Source organism: Salvelinus alpinus, chromosome 12 (genome assembly GCF_045679555.1).
Source record: "Salvelinus alpinus chromosome 12, SLU_Salpinus.1, whole genome shotgun sequence".
Classification (NCBI taxonomy): domain Eukaryota; kingdom Metazoa; phylum Chordata; class Actinopteri; order Salmoniformes; family Salmonidae; genus Salvelinus; species Salvelinus alpinus.
The window spans coordinates 44,253,886-44,270,098 of record NC_092097.1 but is presented as its reverse complement, the minus strand read 5'-3'; the positions used below and the strand labels follow the sequence as shown (position 1 = coordinate 44,270,098).

Here is a 16,213-nt window from a genome sequence, read left to right as displayed (position 1 = left end):
TTCATGGACATGGGAGGAGATATTGGATGGTAAGGGACCTTGGGCACAACCGGGAGAATATCGCCTCCCTCGTGAAGAGCTGGAGGCAGCGAAAGCCGAGAGGAGGCGATATGAGGAGGCAGCACGGAGGCAAGGCTGGAATCCCGCAAGTACAACCCAAAAATGTATTGGGGGGGGGCTTAGAGGTAGTGGGCCGAGGGCAGTTAGGAGACCTGCGCCCACTTCCCAGGCTAACCGTGGAGAGCGGGAGTACGGGCGGACACCGTGTTACGCAGTAGAGCGCACGGTGTCTCCTGTACGTGTTCATAGCCCGGTGCGGGTTATTCCACCTCCCCGCACTGGTAGGGCTAGATTGGGCATTGAGCCAGATGCCATGAAGCCGGCTCAACGCGTCTGGTCTCCAGTGTGTCTCCTCGGGCCGGCTTACATGGCACCAGCCTTACGCATGGTGTCCCCGGTTCGCCTACATAGCCCGGTGCGGGTTATTCCACCTCCCCGCACTGGGCGGGCGACGGGGACCATTCAACCAGGTAAGGTTGGGCAGGCTCGGTGCTCAAGGGAGTCATTACGCCTGCACGGTCCGGTATTTCCGGCGCCACCTCCCCGCCCCAGTCCAGTTCCACCAGTGCCTACACCACGCACCAGGCTTCCAGTGTGTCTCCAGAGCCCTGTTCCTCCTCCACGCACTCGTCCAATGGTGCGTGTCTCCCGCCCATTATCACCTGTGCCTACGCCACGCACCAAGTCTCCTGTGCGTCTCCAGAGTCCTGTGCATCCTGTTGCTGCTCCCCGCACTAGCCTTGAAGTGCGTGTCTCCAGCCCGGTACCACCAGTGCCGGCACCACGCACTAGGCCTAATGTGCGTATCCAGGGTCCAGTATGCCCTGTTCCTTCTCCCCGCACTAGCTTTGAGATGCGTGTCTCCAGCCCGGTACCACCAGTTCCGGCACCACGCACCAGGCCTACAGTGCGCCTCATCCGGCCAGAGTCATCCGTCGCCCCAGCGCAATCTGAGCCATCCGTCTCCCCAGCGCCATCTGAGCCATCCGTCTCCCCAGCGCCATCTGAGCCATCCGTCTCCCCAGCGCCATCTGAGCCATCCGTCTGCCCAGCGCCGTCTGAGCCATCCGTCTGCCCAGTGCCGTCTGAGTCATCCGTCTGTCCCGAGCCATTAGAGCCGCCCGTCTGTCCCGAGCCATCAGAGCCGTTCGTCAGTCAGGAGCTGCTAGAGCCATTCGTCAGACAGGATCTGCCAGAGCCGCCAACCAGACAGGATCTGCCAGAGCCGCCAACCAGACAGGATCTGCCAGAGCCGCCAACCAGACAGGATCTGCCAGAGCCGCCAACCAGACAGGATCTGCCAGAGCCGCCAACCAGACAGGATCTGCCAGAGCCGCCAACCAGACAGGATCTGCCAGAGCCGCCAACCAGACAGGATCTGCCAGAGCCGCCAACCAGACAGGATCTGCCAGAGCCGCCAGCAAGCCATGAGCGTCCAGAGCCGTCAGCCAGCCATGAGCGTCCAGAGCCGTCAGCCTGCCATGAGCGTCCAGAGCCGTCAGCCTGCCATGAGCGTCCAGAGCCGTCAGCCAGCCATGAGCAGACAGAGCCGCCAGCCAGCCATGAGCAGCCAGAGTCGCCAGCCAGCCATGAGCAGCCAGAGTCGCCAGCCAGCCATGAGCAGCCAGAGTCGCCAGCCAGCCAGGATCTTCCGAAGCCGCCAGCCAGCCAGGATCTACCAGAGACACTGAAGCGGATATTGACAATGGTGGAGTGGGGGTCACGTCCCGCACCCGAGCCGCCGCCATATTAAGGCCCACCCCGGACCCTCCCTTTATTTGTCAGGTTTTGCGGCCGGAGTCCGCACCTTTTGGGGGGGGTACTGTCACGCCCTGGCCTTAGTATTATTTGTTTTCTTTATTATTTTAGTTAGGTCAGGGTGTGACATGGGGTATGTGTGTGTTTTGGGTGATTATATGGTATAGGGGGTGTTGGTTGTAGTGTATGGGTTTGTGTTGAGTGTATGTGTCTAGGTATGTCTATGGTTGAGTGTAGGTGTTTAGGAAAGTCTATGGTTGCCTGATTTGGTTCTCAATCAGAGACAGCTGGTTATGGTTGTTTCTGATTGGGAGCCATATTTAAGGTAGCCATAGGCTTTAGGTGTTTGTGGGTAATTGTCTATGTTGAACGTTTGTAGCCTGTGTGTGTGCACTACGTTTATAGCTTTACGGTCGTTTGTTTTGTTAGTTTTTGTAAGAGTGTTTCTTTTCGTGTTACGTCTTCGTCTTCAAAATAAAAGGAAGATGTATTCATATCCCGCTGCGCCTTGGTCCGTCTCTCCTCCACACGATCGTGACAGTGTGGTGTTATTTTTTTTGTCTCTGTGTGAGTGTGCCTCGTGTGGCCCTCATCTTAGTTAGAGCGTGTGTGTGTGTATGTATGACATGCTTTTCCTTCATGTTACACACTCCCTCTTCCCTTCCAGGCGGAGTGCCAGGGAGATGGTGTGTGTGACCCCGGCGGGTCAGAGTCCTGGAGGTACCCCCGTCATGGTGGACATCAACTCAGCTGAGCTCAGAAACCCAGAGGTCAAATTCAACTACACCGATGACCCCACCATCTTTAAGATCGAACCTGACTGGAGCATCGCTAGGTGAGGGTCTTAAACTGAATGGTACTGGTCTTAACTGGTCTTAACAGATTGCTTTAGATCTTTTGTTGGACAATACAGTTTAATTTGTGTTTTACTTCTATGTAGAGATCTGAAAGGAATGGATAGGTGTAATTACGCCTGTAGTTTGTACTGCAGTCTATGCAAAGACTGTATAAATACTCACTGACTTATTCAAATGAGACAATGTGGCGTGACAGTTTGCTGCGGCAATATTTATGAACAAACACAAGCTGTGTGCAGAGCAGGAAGTGGATTCTGATGCAAAATGGGCTCGATAGAATGATCTAGAAAAACTGAGTTGAGTTCATTTCTCAATTTTATCTGAATGTAAACCAGTAGCTACCAGGTAGGCAGATAACACTGTTGATGCTCCCGGAAATAGTAATGACAGCCTACCCCGGCCAAACCCTAACCTGGAAGACACTGGTCCAATTGTGCAACGCACTATGGGACTCCCAATCACGGCTGGTTGTGATACAGTTTGGTATCAAACCAGGGTCTGTAGTGACTCCTCTAGCACTGAGATGCAGTGCCTTAGATCGCTGCGCCACTTGGGAGACCCAAATGGAATCATGTAGTAACCAAAAAAGTGTTAAACAAAAGCTGGTTGAGATTATTCAAAGTAGCCACCCTTTGCCTTGATGACAGCTTTGCACACACTTGGCATTCTCTCAACCAGCTTCATGAGGTAGTCACCTGGAATGCATTTAACAGGTGTGCTTTGTTAAATGTTAATTTGTGGAATTTCTTTCCTTAATGCGTTTGAGCAAATCAGTTGTGTTGTGACAAGGGAGGGGTGGTATACAGAAGATAGCCCTATTTGGTAAAAGACCAAGTCCATATTATGGCAAGAACAGCTCAAATAAGCAAAGAGAAACGACAGTCCATCATTACTTTAAGACATGACGGTCAGTCAATTCTGCAGTCGCAAAAACCAAATCAAATCAAATCCAATTTTATTCGTCACATACACATGGTTAGCAGATGTTAATGCGAGTGTAGCGAAATGCTTGTGCTTCTAGTTCCGACAATGCAGTAATAACCAACGAGTAATCTAACCTAACAATTTCACAACAGATACCTTATACACACAAGTGTAAAGGGATGAAGAATATGTACATAAAGATATATGAATGAGTGTTGGTACAGAACGGCATAGGCAAGATGCAGTAGATGGTATCGAGTACAGTATATACATATGAGATGCGTAATGTAGGGTATGTAAACATTATATTAAGTGGCATTGTTTAAAGTGGCTAGTGATACATGTATTACATAAAGATGGCAAGATGCAGTAGGTGGTATAGAGTACAGTATATACATATGAGATGCGTAATGTAGGATATGTAAACATTATTTTAAGTGGCATTGTTTAAAGTGGCTAGTGATACATTTTTTACATGTATGGCAGCAGCCACTCAATGTTATTGGTGGCTGTTTAACAGTCTGATGGCCTTGAGATAGAAGCTGTTTTTCATCAAGCGCTATGATGAAACTGGCTCTCATAAGGACTGCCACAGGAAAGGAAGACTCAGTTACCTCTGCTGCAGAGGATACGTTCATTAGAGTTACCAGCCTCACAAATTGCAGCTAAAATAAACGCTTCACAGATTCAAGTAATAGACACATCTCAACATCAACTGTTCAGAGGAGACTGCGTGAATCAGGCCTTCATGGTCAAATTGCTGCAAAGAAACCACTACTAAAGGACACCAATCAGAAGAAGAGACTTGCTTGGGCCAAGAAACACGAGCCAAGGACACAAGACTAGTGGAAATCTGTCCTTTCATCTGATTAGTTCAAATGTAAGATTTTTGGTTCCAACCTCTGTGTCTTTGTGAGATGCAGAGTAGGTGAACAAATTATCTTTGCATCTGTGGTTCCCACCGTGAAGCACAGAGGAGGAGGTGTGATGGTGTGCGGGTGCTTTACTGGTGACACCTTCAGTGATTTATTTAGAATTCAAGGCATACTAAACCAGCATAGCTACCACAGCATTCTGCAGCAATACGCCATCCCATCTGGTTTGCGCTTAGTAGGACTATAATTTGTTTTTCCACAGGACAATGAACCCACACACCTCCAGCATGTGTAAGGGCTATTTGACCAAGAATGAGAGTGATGGTGTGCTGCATCAGATGACCTGGCCTACACAATCACCTGACTTCAACCCAATTGAGATGGTTTGGGAGGAATTGGACCGCATGGTGAAGGAAAAGCAGCCAACAAGTGCTCAGCATATGTGGGAACTTCTTCAAGACTGTGGGAAAAGCATTCCAGGTGAAGCTGGTTGAGAGAATGCCAAGAGAGTGCAAAGCTATCATTAAGGCAAAGGGTGGCTGCTTTGAATAATCTCAACCATCTTTTGTTGAACACTTTTTTGGTTACTACGTCATTCCATATACAGTGAGGAGAACAAGTATTTGATACACTGCCGATTTTGCAGGTTTTCCTACTTACAAAGCATGTAGAGGTCTGTAATTTTTATCATAGGTACACTTCAACTGTGAGAGACGGAATCTAAAACAAAAATCCAGAAAATCACATTGTATGATTTTTAAGTAATTAATTTGCATTTTATTGCATGACATAAGTATTTGATCACCTACCAACCAGTAAGAATTCCGGCTCTCACAGACCTGTTAGTTTTTCTTTAAGAAGCCCTCCTGTTCTCCACTCATTACCTGTATTAACTTCACCTGTTTGAACTCGTTACCTGTATAAAAGACACCTGTCCACACACTCAATCAAACAGACTCCAACCTCTCCACAATGGCCAAGACCAGAGAGCTGTGTAAGGACATCAGGGATAAAATTGTAGACCTGCACAAGGCTGGGATGGGCTACAGGACAATAGGCAAGCAGCTTGGTGAGAAGGCAACAACTGTTGGCGCAATTATTAGAAAATGGTAGAAGTTCAAGATGACGGTCAATCACCCTCGGTCTGGGGCTCCATGCAAGATCTCACCTCGTGGGGCATCAATGATCATGAGGAAGGTGAGGTATCAGCCCAGAACTACACTGCAGGACCTGGTCAATGACCTGAAGAGAGCTGGGACCACAGTCTCAAAGAAAACCATTAGTAACACACTACGCCGTCACGGATTAAAATCCTGCAGCGCACGCAAGGTCCCCCTGCTCAAGCCAGCGCATGTCCAGGCCTGTCTGAAGTTTGCCAATGACCATCTGGATGATCCAGAGGAGGAATGGGAGAAGGTCATGTGGTCTGATGAGACAAAAATAGAGCTTTTTGGTCTAAACTCCACTCGCCGTGTTTGGAGGAAGAAGAAGGATGAGGACAACCAAGAACACCATCCCAACCGTGAAGCATGGAGGTGGAAACATCATTCTTTGGGGATGCTTTTCTGCAAAGGGGACAGGGCGACTTCACCGTATTGAGGGGAGGATGGATGGGGCCATGTATCGCGAGATCTTGGCCAACAACCTCCTTCCCTCAGTAAGAGCATTGAAGATGGGTCGTGGCTGGGTCTTCCAGCATGACAACAACCCGAAACACACAGCCAGGGCAACTAAGGAGTGGCTCCGTAAGAAGCATCTCAAGGTCCTGGAGTGGCCTAGCCAGTCTCCAGACCTGAACCCAATAGAAAATCTTTGGAGGGAGCTGAAAGTCCGTATTGCCCAGCGACAGCCCCGAAACCTGAAGGATCTGGAGAAGGTCTGTATGGAGGAGTGGGCCAAAATCCCTGCTGCAGTGTGTGCAAACCTGGTCAAGAACTACAGGAAACGTATGATCTCTGTAATTGCAAACAAAGGTTTCTGTACCAAATATTAAGGTCTGCTTTTCTGATGTATCAAATACTTATGTCATGCAATAAAATGCAAATTAATTACTTAAAAATCATACAATGTGATTTTCTGGATTTTTGTTTTAGATTCCGTCTCTCACAGTTGAAGTGTACCTATGATAAAAATTACAGACCTCCACATGCTTTGTAAGTAGGAAAACCTGCAAAATCGGCAGTGTATCAAATACTTGTTCTCCCCACTGTATGTTATTTCATAGTTTTGATGTCTTCACTGTTATTTTACAATGTAGAAAATAGTGAAAATAAAGAGAAACCCTTGAATGAGTAGGTGTGTCCAAACATGACTTACCACCCCTGTTTAAATTGGAGTAAACTAATGAACAACAACACTTAGTCTTCTACTTACAGTTTATACATACTATATAAATATTTCTGACACAATGTATTTCACAGAAGTGATATATACGCTCTGTGCCACCTGTCTTGCAATGCATTTTAAATACTGTACATAATAGGTATTAAAGGGACACTTAAACTGGCGGCAGGTAGCCTTGGTGTTAGAGCGTTGGGCCAGTAACCGAAAGGTTGCTGGATCGAATCCCCGAGCTGACAAGGTATTAATCTGTCATTCTGCCCCTGAGCACTGTATGTCGATTAAGGCAGCCCCCCACACTTCTCTGATTCAGAGGGGTTGGTTTAAATGCAGAAGACACATTTCAGTTGAAAGCATTCAGTTGTACAACTGACTAGGTATCCCCCTTTCCCCTTTCCCCTTTTCAACTGAAAACTCATATGTTTTACTACATGTATGGTGCTGCTGCACATGGATATGAATGAAAAAATTTATGAAGTGCACCTTTTAATATGCATTTATAGTTGCTTATAAGGACACAGAGATTGTAGATTGAAAACAAGTTCAATGGGGAGTGGATCCAGGTGAGGACACAATGTGCACTCACAAGGTGAAATTGACCCTAGATGCTGATCCTGGGTCAGTTTGGATTTCCCCCGCTAATGGTTAAGGTTAGGTTTGAGGGAGGGGAATCTGATCCCAGAAACTTAATTTGAATAGGCTCTGAATAAGCTGTGTTGCTCAGAGACAAGTAAGCAGTGCTCTTTGAATAGCTTTGGTGGGAGAAAAAAACAGCAACCACTTGGGAAAAAAATACAAAAAAATAAAATGGCTACCCTGGAGTAAGTAAGCACAAAGTATTTCCAAGTGCTTTTTGATGATTTGGCAGTTGCGTCTCAAGGGCGCCAAAACAGACCTGAAGCCGCGAGACACAAAATGGCAGTTGGTCGCTAGGGGGAACGGAACAAACCACCATGGAGACATCACGGTGGGTAGTTGGCGCCGACAGACATGGTTGCCTCGCATCAAGTCCTTAGGAAACTATTCAGTATTTTGCTTTTTTATGTATTATTTCTTACATTGTTACCCCGGGAAATCTTAAGTCTTATTACATACAGTCGGGTAGAACTATTGGATATAAGAGCGATGTCAACTTACCAACATTACGACCAGGAATACGACTTTCCCGAAGTGGATCCTCTGTTTGGACCACCACCCAGGACAATGGATCTAATCCCAGAAGCCAACCCAAGACAACGGCGGGGGCAGACAGAGCGGCCTCCTTGTCAGGCTCCGTAGATGTGCACATCGCTCACCGCTCGCGAGTATACTACTCGCCAATGTCCAGTCTCTTGACAACAAGGTAGACAAAATCCGAGCAAGGGGGTTGCCTTCCAGAGAGACATCAGAGATTGTAACGTTCTCCGTTTCACGGAAACATGGCTGTCTCGGGATATGTTGTCGGAATCAGTTCAGCCACCGGGCTTCTCCATGCGTCGCACCGACAGAGATACACACCTCTCTTGGAAGAGGAAGGGCGGGGGTGTATGCTACATGATTAACGACTCATGGTGTAATCATAACAACATACAGGAACTCAAGTCCTTCTGCTCACCCGACCTAGAATTCCTCACATCAAATGCCGGCCATGTTACCTTCCAAGAGAATTCTCGTCAGTTATCGTCACAGCTGTGTACATTCCCCCTCAAGCAGACACCAAGATAGCCTTAAAGGAACTTCACTGGACTCTATGTAAACTGGAAACCATATATCCTGAGGATGCATTTATTGTAGCTAGGGATTTTAACAAAGCAAATTTGAAATCTAAATCAGCATATTGATTGCACTACAGGTGGGGGTAATACACTAGACCACTGCTACTGTAACTTCTGTGATGCATACAAAGCCCTGCCCCGCCCTCCCTTTGGCAAATCCGACTACGGCGCCATCTTGCTCCTACCATCTTATAGGCAGACACTCAAACAGGATGTACCCGTAACTAGAACCATTCAACACTGTTTGACCAATCGGAATCCACGCTTCAAGATTGTGTTGATCACGTGGACTGGGATATGTTCCGGTCAGCCTCAGAGAATAACATACGCTGACTTGGTGAGTGGATTTATAAAGAAGTGCATTGAAGATGTTGTACCCACTGTGACTATTAAAATCTATCCTAACCAGAAACCGTGGATGGGTGGTGCCATTCACACAAAACTGAAAGCGCGAACCACCGCATTTAACCATGGAAAGAGGTCTGGGAATATGCCTGAATATAAACAGTGTAGTTATTCCCCCCGCAAGGCAATCAAACAAGCGAAATGCCGGTACAGGGACAAAGTGGAGTCGCAATTCAATGGCTCAGACACAAGACGTATGTGGCAGGGTCTACAGGAAATAACGGACTACAAAAAGAAAACCAGCCACGTCACGGACACCGACGTCACACTTCCAAACAAACCACCGTCGCGGCCCGCTAACAAGTACTGCGCCCCCCTCTCCTTCTCTGTGGCCGCCGTGAGTAAAACATTTAGACGTGTTAACCGTTAACAGGGCTGCTGTCCCAGCCGACATCCCTAGCCACGTCCTCAGATAACTGAACTAAATGACTACCGCCCCGTAGCACTCACTTCTGTCATCATGAAGTGCTTTGAGAGACTAGTCAAGGGTCAGATCACCTTCACCTTACCGGCCACCCTAGACCCACTTCAGTGGCAGGCCGCCCCGCTTGATTACCAACAACGATGAGACAGCCTACAGGGAGGAGGTGAGGGCACTCAGAGTGTGGTGTCAGGAAAACAATGTCTCACTCAAGGTCAACAAAACAAAGGAGGTGATCATGGACTTCATGAAACAGCAGAGGGAGCATCCCCCTATCCACATACTAGGGACAGCAGTGGAGAAAGTGGAAAGTTTTAAGTTACTCGGCGCACACATCAACGAGAAACTGAAATGGTCCACCCACACAGACAGTGTGATGAAGACAAATGGATCACTATTCATTTTAAACAATGCCACTTTAAATAATGCCACTTTAATAATGTATACATATCTTACATTAGTCATATCATATGTATATACTGTTTTTTTATACCATCTATTGCACTTTGCCTATGCCACTCGACCATTGCTCATCCATATGTTTACAGTTGAAGTCGGAAGTTTACATACACTTAGGTTGGAGTCATTAAAACTCGTTTTTCAACCACTCCACAAATTTATTTTTAACAAACTATAGTTTTGTCAAGTTGGCTAGGACATCTACTTTGTGCATGACACAAGTCATTTTTCCAACAATTGTTTACAGACAGATTATTTCACTTATAATTCACTGTATCACAATTCCAGTGGGTCAGAAGTTTACATACACTAAGTTGACTGTGCCTTTAAACAGCTTGGAACATTTCAGAAAATGATGTCATGGCTTTAGAAGCTTCTGATAGGCTAATTGTCATAATTTGAGTCAATTGGAGGTGTACCTGTGGATGTATTTCAAGGCCTACCTTCAAACTCAGTGCCTCTGCTTGACATCATGGAGAAATCAGCCAAGACCTCAGAAAAAAATTGTAGACCTCCACAAGTCTGGTTCACACTTGGGAACAATTTCCAAACGCCTGAAGGTACCATGTTCATATGTACAAACAATAGTATGCAAGTATAAACACCATGGGACCACGGAGCCATCATACAGCTCAGGAAGGAGATGCGTTCTGTCTCCTAGAGATGAAAGTACTTAGGTGCAAAAAGTGCAAATCAATCCCAGAACAACAGCTAAGAACCTTGTGAAGATGCTGGAGGAAACAGGTACAAAAGTATCTATATCCACAGTAAAACGAGTCCTATATCAACATAACCTGAAAGGCCGCTCAGCAAGGAAGAAGCCACTGCTCCAAAACTGCCATAAAAAAACCCAGACTACGGTTTGCAACTGCACATGGGGACAAAGATCGTACTTTTTGGAGAAATGTCCTCTGGTCTGATGAAACAAAAATACAACTGTTTGGCAATAATGACCATCATTATGTTTGGGGGAAAAATGGGGAAGCTTGCAAGCTGAAGAACACAATCCCAACCGTGAAGCACGGGGGTGGCAGGATCATGTTGTGGGGGTGCTTTGCTGCAGGAGGGACTGGTGCACTTCACAAAATAGATGGCATCAAGAGGATGGAAAATTATGTGGATATATTGAAGCAACATCTCAAGACATCAGTGGGGAAGTTAAAGCTTGGTCGCAAATGGGTCTTCCAAATGGACAATTACCCCAAGCATACTTCCAAAGTTGTGGCAAAATGGCTTAAGGACAACAAAGTCAAGGTATTGGAGTGGCCATCACAAAGCCCTGACCTCAATCCCATAGAAAATGTGATGGCAGAACGGAAAAGTTTGTGCGAGTAAGGAGGCCTGCAAACCTGACTCAGTTACACCAGCTCTGTCAGGAGGAATGGGCCACAATTCACCCAAATTTTTGTGGGAAGCTTGTGGGAGGCTACCTGAAATGTTTGACCCAAGTTAAACAATTTAAAGGCAATGTTACCAAATACTAATTTAGTGTATGTAAACGTCTGACCCACTGGGAATGTGATGAAAGAAAAAAAAAAGCTGAAAAAGATAATTCTCTCTACTATTATCCTGACATTTCACATTCTTAAAATAGTGGTGATCCTAACTGACCTAAGACAGGGAATTATAACTAGGATTAAATGTCAGGAGTTGTAAAAAACTGAGTTTAAATTGATTTGGCTAAGGTGTATGTAAACTTCCGACTTCAACTGTATTTCTTCATATTCTCTTTAGCCCCTTTTAGATTTGTGTGTGTTAGGTAGTTGTGGGGGAACTGTTAGATTACTTGTTAGATATTACTGCACTGTTGGAACCAGAAGCACAAGTATTTCGCTACACTCGCATTAGCATCTGCTGACCATATGTATGTGACAAGTAAAATTTGATACGTCTACGGGGAGAGAGACGATCAACAGACTACCGATGAGAAGTGCGAGGAGGCGAGCGATCTCATTTGGAACAGAAGTGTGAAGTAGTGAAGACGAAGAAATAAAAAGTTGATAGCATTATTTAGTATTAGCCTCAGAAGGGGCAGTAACCTCGCTGGCTTTCTCGTTTGCTGTTTGTCTCAACGCACCCAGAGGATTGGCTGTTACTCCTCTCGGCCAATCACGGCTTGTGTTTAATTTCGTCGCCGCGTCCGCTGCAAACAATAACAGTGGATACGACAAAACACGTGCACTACGCAACGTCGGTGACACGACTCGCACTTGTTACTTTCCAGCTTCTGCTGAGTTACTGGTGTTCAGCCTGCGCTAACATCACAGTGACAGAACAGCACAGCAGAGATGGCACATAGGAATGGGTTGGAGATATGCCTTGACATTCTCACAACATTATCACACTGTTACCTGGATTCAGTAGTAGTCAACACCTACTTTTGAACCACTCTCACCACACACTCTTACCTCTTTGACCTCTTTGTCTGTAACAAGTCTTTGATTTAGTGTCTTTACTCTAAACCAGGGATGGATGGGCAACTGATGGCCCCTGGGCCGCACTCATTCGGGGTCTCAACTTACTGTTGCGAGTTCGAATAGTATGTGTGTGACAAATTTGTTTGTGCATCTCTTATGTCAGTCACTGATAGTCAGTCAATTAGCCCATGTCAGCTAACATTTTTTAGATTGCTAAATTAGTTTAGCGGCCAGCTATCTCAACTTGTTATCAACTTTGTTTTTAAATTATCCCCTCATTTAAGGGGGGCTAGTAAAATGTGTTTCACTTGGTGTGTGTGTGTGTGTGTGTGTGGAGGAGGGGGGGCGAGCAGCTGCAGCCTCTCTTTGCTCTTCAAAGACAAGCAGGTGGGCATAAAGCTCACTACAATCTTGAAGCTGACGCAAGATTCAGTGTTGCAATGTCATTTTTCGACAAAAAAGGGGCGGCTCCTTGTGATATGCTCTGTCATTCAACATACTTTTTTACAACCTGATAATACAGTGGGGGCTATATAGGCTATTCATCAAAGTAGCCTACTTTGCATTGATAACCAAATATAATCTCAGCGACTGCTCAAACAGTAAACCAAACAACAGGAATCCATCCAAAAGGGTATTTTGTTTATAAGTAATAACTAGTGATTACAGCTATTGTGAAATAGTAGAACCTGCTGTAGCCAACTAGCTAGCCATGTGCTTTTTTCTCTGTGAACAAACATGATGACATTCTAGTTTTAGCTGATATGAGAATGATATGCTCCTTGTGTATTCAAACTGAGATAATGTTTTAGGTTACACTGGCAAGTATAAAAGTATTTGCCAGGGCATTTAATTTTTTTGTTGTTGAAATCTGATTATTTCACATGGAGATTTGCGACGCTGAAAAGGCTAGCTGGCGTGCTATGTTTTTAGCCAGTCTAAAGCCAGCTAGCCAGGCTGCCAGATAGCTTCTACTAGGATGGAAAGGCGATTCTTCCTGGCTTTCACAAAAGCTATCACCCCCTTGTGAATGAAAGTGGGAGCGGCGAGGATATCATGTTAACAAAAGACTCCATCCATGGGCACGCACGTAGATCAATGGAGTGAAGTTTGTAGTAACCTTAAGACAAGTTAGTCTGCATGCTAACCAGACGAGCAAGTTGGCCTAATACAAGTTAGCCTGCATGCTAACCAATTCAGGTCTGCCACATTGCGTTACGTCAGTGTGTTTTGGAAAGTTCACCACCCTGTGGCTACGAGGGGGTGTCTGGGGGGGACTGTAATCTTGCCCATGTTTCCCCTGCCCCTGTTGGTCATTGTTGGGCGAATTGAAAAGGTTGAAGGTTACAAAGGTCAGAAAGCAGCAATGACAGTCTGAATGTGAAAGCTTTTGTTCCAGCCCAGCAGTAACACACCTGTTTCTGACCACGATAAGTGTAATCAGGTGTGTTAGTGCTGGGCTGGAACAAAAGCCTGCACATCCAGTATACCACCACGTGCCTGAGATGGAGAATATAATTTGGGGTTTTAGACATTGGAGGTGTTCATTGAGGTAATAATCAAGTATTTTGGTCCCTTCCACGAAGCACTATTAGAGTTTAAACAAGCTTTTAATATGCAAGTAAGAGCCTTAGTGTTACCATCATTATCTGTGATAGAGTGCGTAAAACAGATCAAATACTCTACAGTGAGAGTGGGCATTAACATTAATGCCATAGCTGGAGGGTCTTTTTCACTTGGACTAAAATTAAATGTATTCGGGAAGCGCATGGTTCTCTGGAAGATATGGGATTTGTCCAAAATGACTCCCTGTTCCCTACATCAGTGGTTGTCAAACCTCTCATCGGGGACTCCCAGCTGTTCCATGTATTTGATATTTTCCAGAACTAGCACAACTGATTCAACTTGCCAACTAACCATCAAGCACTTGACTAGTTGAATCAGGTGAGCTAGTTCAGGACTACAACAAAATTGTGAAATGTTTGGGATTCCCCAAGGAAATGTTTAAGAAGCACTGCACTAAATAGTGCACTACTTTTGACCAGAGCTCTATGGGCCCATTTGGGACACACAGTTCTGTTCTTGTTGAATGTTTTATTAGGATTATGTTATTGTAATGTTTGAGGGTTGTTATTGACTGTTTCTTCTTCTGCAGTGGCGGCACCATGTTGACCGTCACCGGCACCAACCTGGCTACCATCAAGGAGCCCAAGATGAGAGCCAAGTATGGGAAAGCCCAATCTGTCAACGTGAGTACTACTGAACTAACACACACACCTGACCCAGTGGTCACCCGGCCCTGGGCCTATTTATGGGTGTCTGTACGTGTTGTCGTTTTTTACACTGAGCAAAAATATAAACGCATAATGTAAAGTGTTGGTCCTATGTTTCATGAGCTGAAATAAAAGATCCCAGACATTTTCCATACACACAAAAATAGAATTTCTCTCAAATGTTGTGCACAAATTTGTTTATAGAGGCGTGCGTAACATAATTGGGTCTAGGGGTGTGATTCTCGCTTGGGGTGCGAAAGGTCCCGGGTTCAAATCCCGGATGAGCCCCCATTATGTTACGCACGCCTCTATGTAGAGGGAACGCAACACCCTGCTACAACTCAACTCCCCGTGTAGTGAAAGAGGTATGGGACTGTAGGTGTGAGAAAGGATGACAAAAGGCAGAATTGACCGGTTACTAGGATTTTATTCCTTTACACGGTAATATGGGGAAAAGGGGCTGGACGGAACCAAAGCAAAGAAAGTAACTATCAAAGCAACCTCTCCTACCTTACCTGCCTACCCACTACTTACCTAACTTAGCACCACCTGGTGCCCTTACCAAAATACAGGGGGTGGTCCGCCCAGGTCTTACCTAGTGTGCCTAGACAGTGAATATACTACGGGTATATGTATGCCCGCGGGCCTCTTGCCTAAGCACTCCCTAGGTGGCTTACCCTTCCCCCCTGGGAACAAACTAAGGACATCAAATAAGCTCTATCTGATAATGCAACAAATTAACACAGTACATACCAAATCGCTTTCTGATAAATAACCAACAATATATAACCCTCAGCTCCCTAAAAAACAACCAACACAGTTTTCAGCAATTGAATTCTCTATATCAAAATCAAATTCTCTCTCTGCAATAATCTCCTTCTGAGCAACAGAACACTGGCTTATATAGCTTCAGAAGGCATTGGTAATTGGAGACAGCTGCGTCCTGACGAGGGGGCGGGGTCCGCTCTCCAATCATCAATTGGGGCCGACCAATCAGCTGCTTGGGGAGAATTTCAGGAAGCCATCTCCTGAAACACACACACTCAAATACAAACTACAACACAGAAACTGGGGAACGTAACAGGCAATTTGAACGCACAGAGATACCGTGACGAGATCCTGAGGCTCATTGTTGTGCCGTTCAGCCGCCGCCATCACCTCATGTTTCAGCGTGATAATTCATGGCTTATGTTACAAGGATCTGTACACAATTCCTGGACGCTGAAAATGTCCCAGTTCTTCCATGGCCTGCATACTCACCAGACATGTCACCCATTGAGCATGTTTAGGACGCTTTGGATTAACATGTACGACAGCGTGTTCCAGTTCCCGCCAAAAACCAGCAACTCCGTACAGCCATTGAAGAGGAGTGGGACAACATTCCACAGGCCACAATCAACAGCCTAATCAACTCTATGCGAAGGAGTTGTGTTGTGCTGCGTGAGGCAAATGATGGTCACACCAGATACTGACTGGTTTTCTGATGTATCTGTGACTAACAAATCCATAGATTAGGGTCTAATGAATGTATTTCAATTGACTGATTTCCTGAACTGTAACTCAGTAAAAAAATTGATATTGTTGCATTTTACTTTTATATTTTGTTCAGTTGAAGTTAAATCTCCTTTTTGCATGTTAACCTTTGAAATGTCAACCTGCAATTAACCCAG

General features: G+C 45.7%; 1 protein-coding gene across 1 annotated transcript in view; it reads left to right on the top strand.

Annotated features, from left to right (window-relative positions):
• Positions 1–16,213, top strand: part of LOC139536245 (plexin-A1-like) — a 416,804-nt gene that overhangs the window by 342,080 nt on the left and 58,511 nt on the right. The window contains exons 16-17 of the mRNA XM_071336602.1: positions 2,486–2,653; positions 14,426–14,519. Of these exons, the coding sequence (XP_071192703.1) occupies positions 2,486–2,653; positions 14,426–14,519 (262 nt within the window). The remainder of the gene's footprint in view (positions 1–2,485; positions 2,654–14,425; positions 14,520–16,213) is intronic.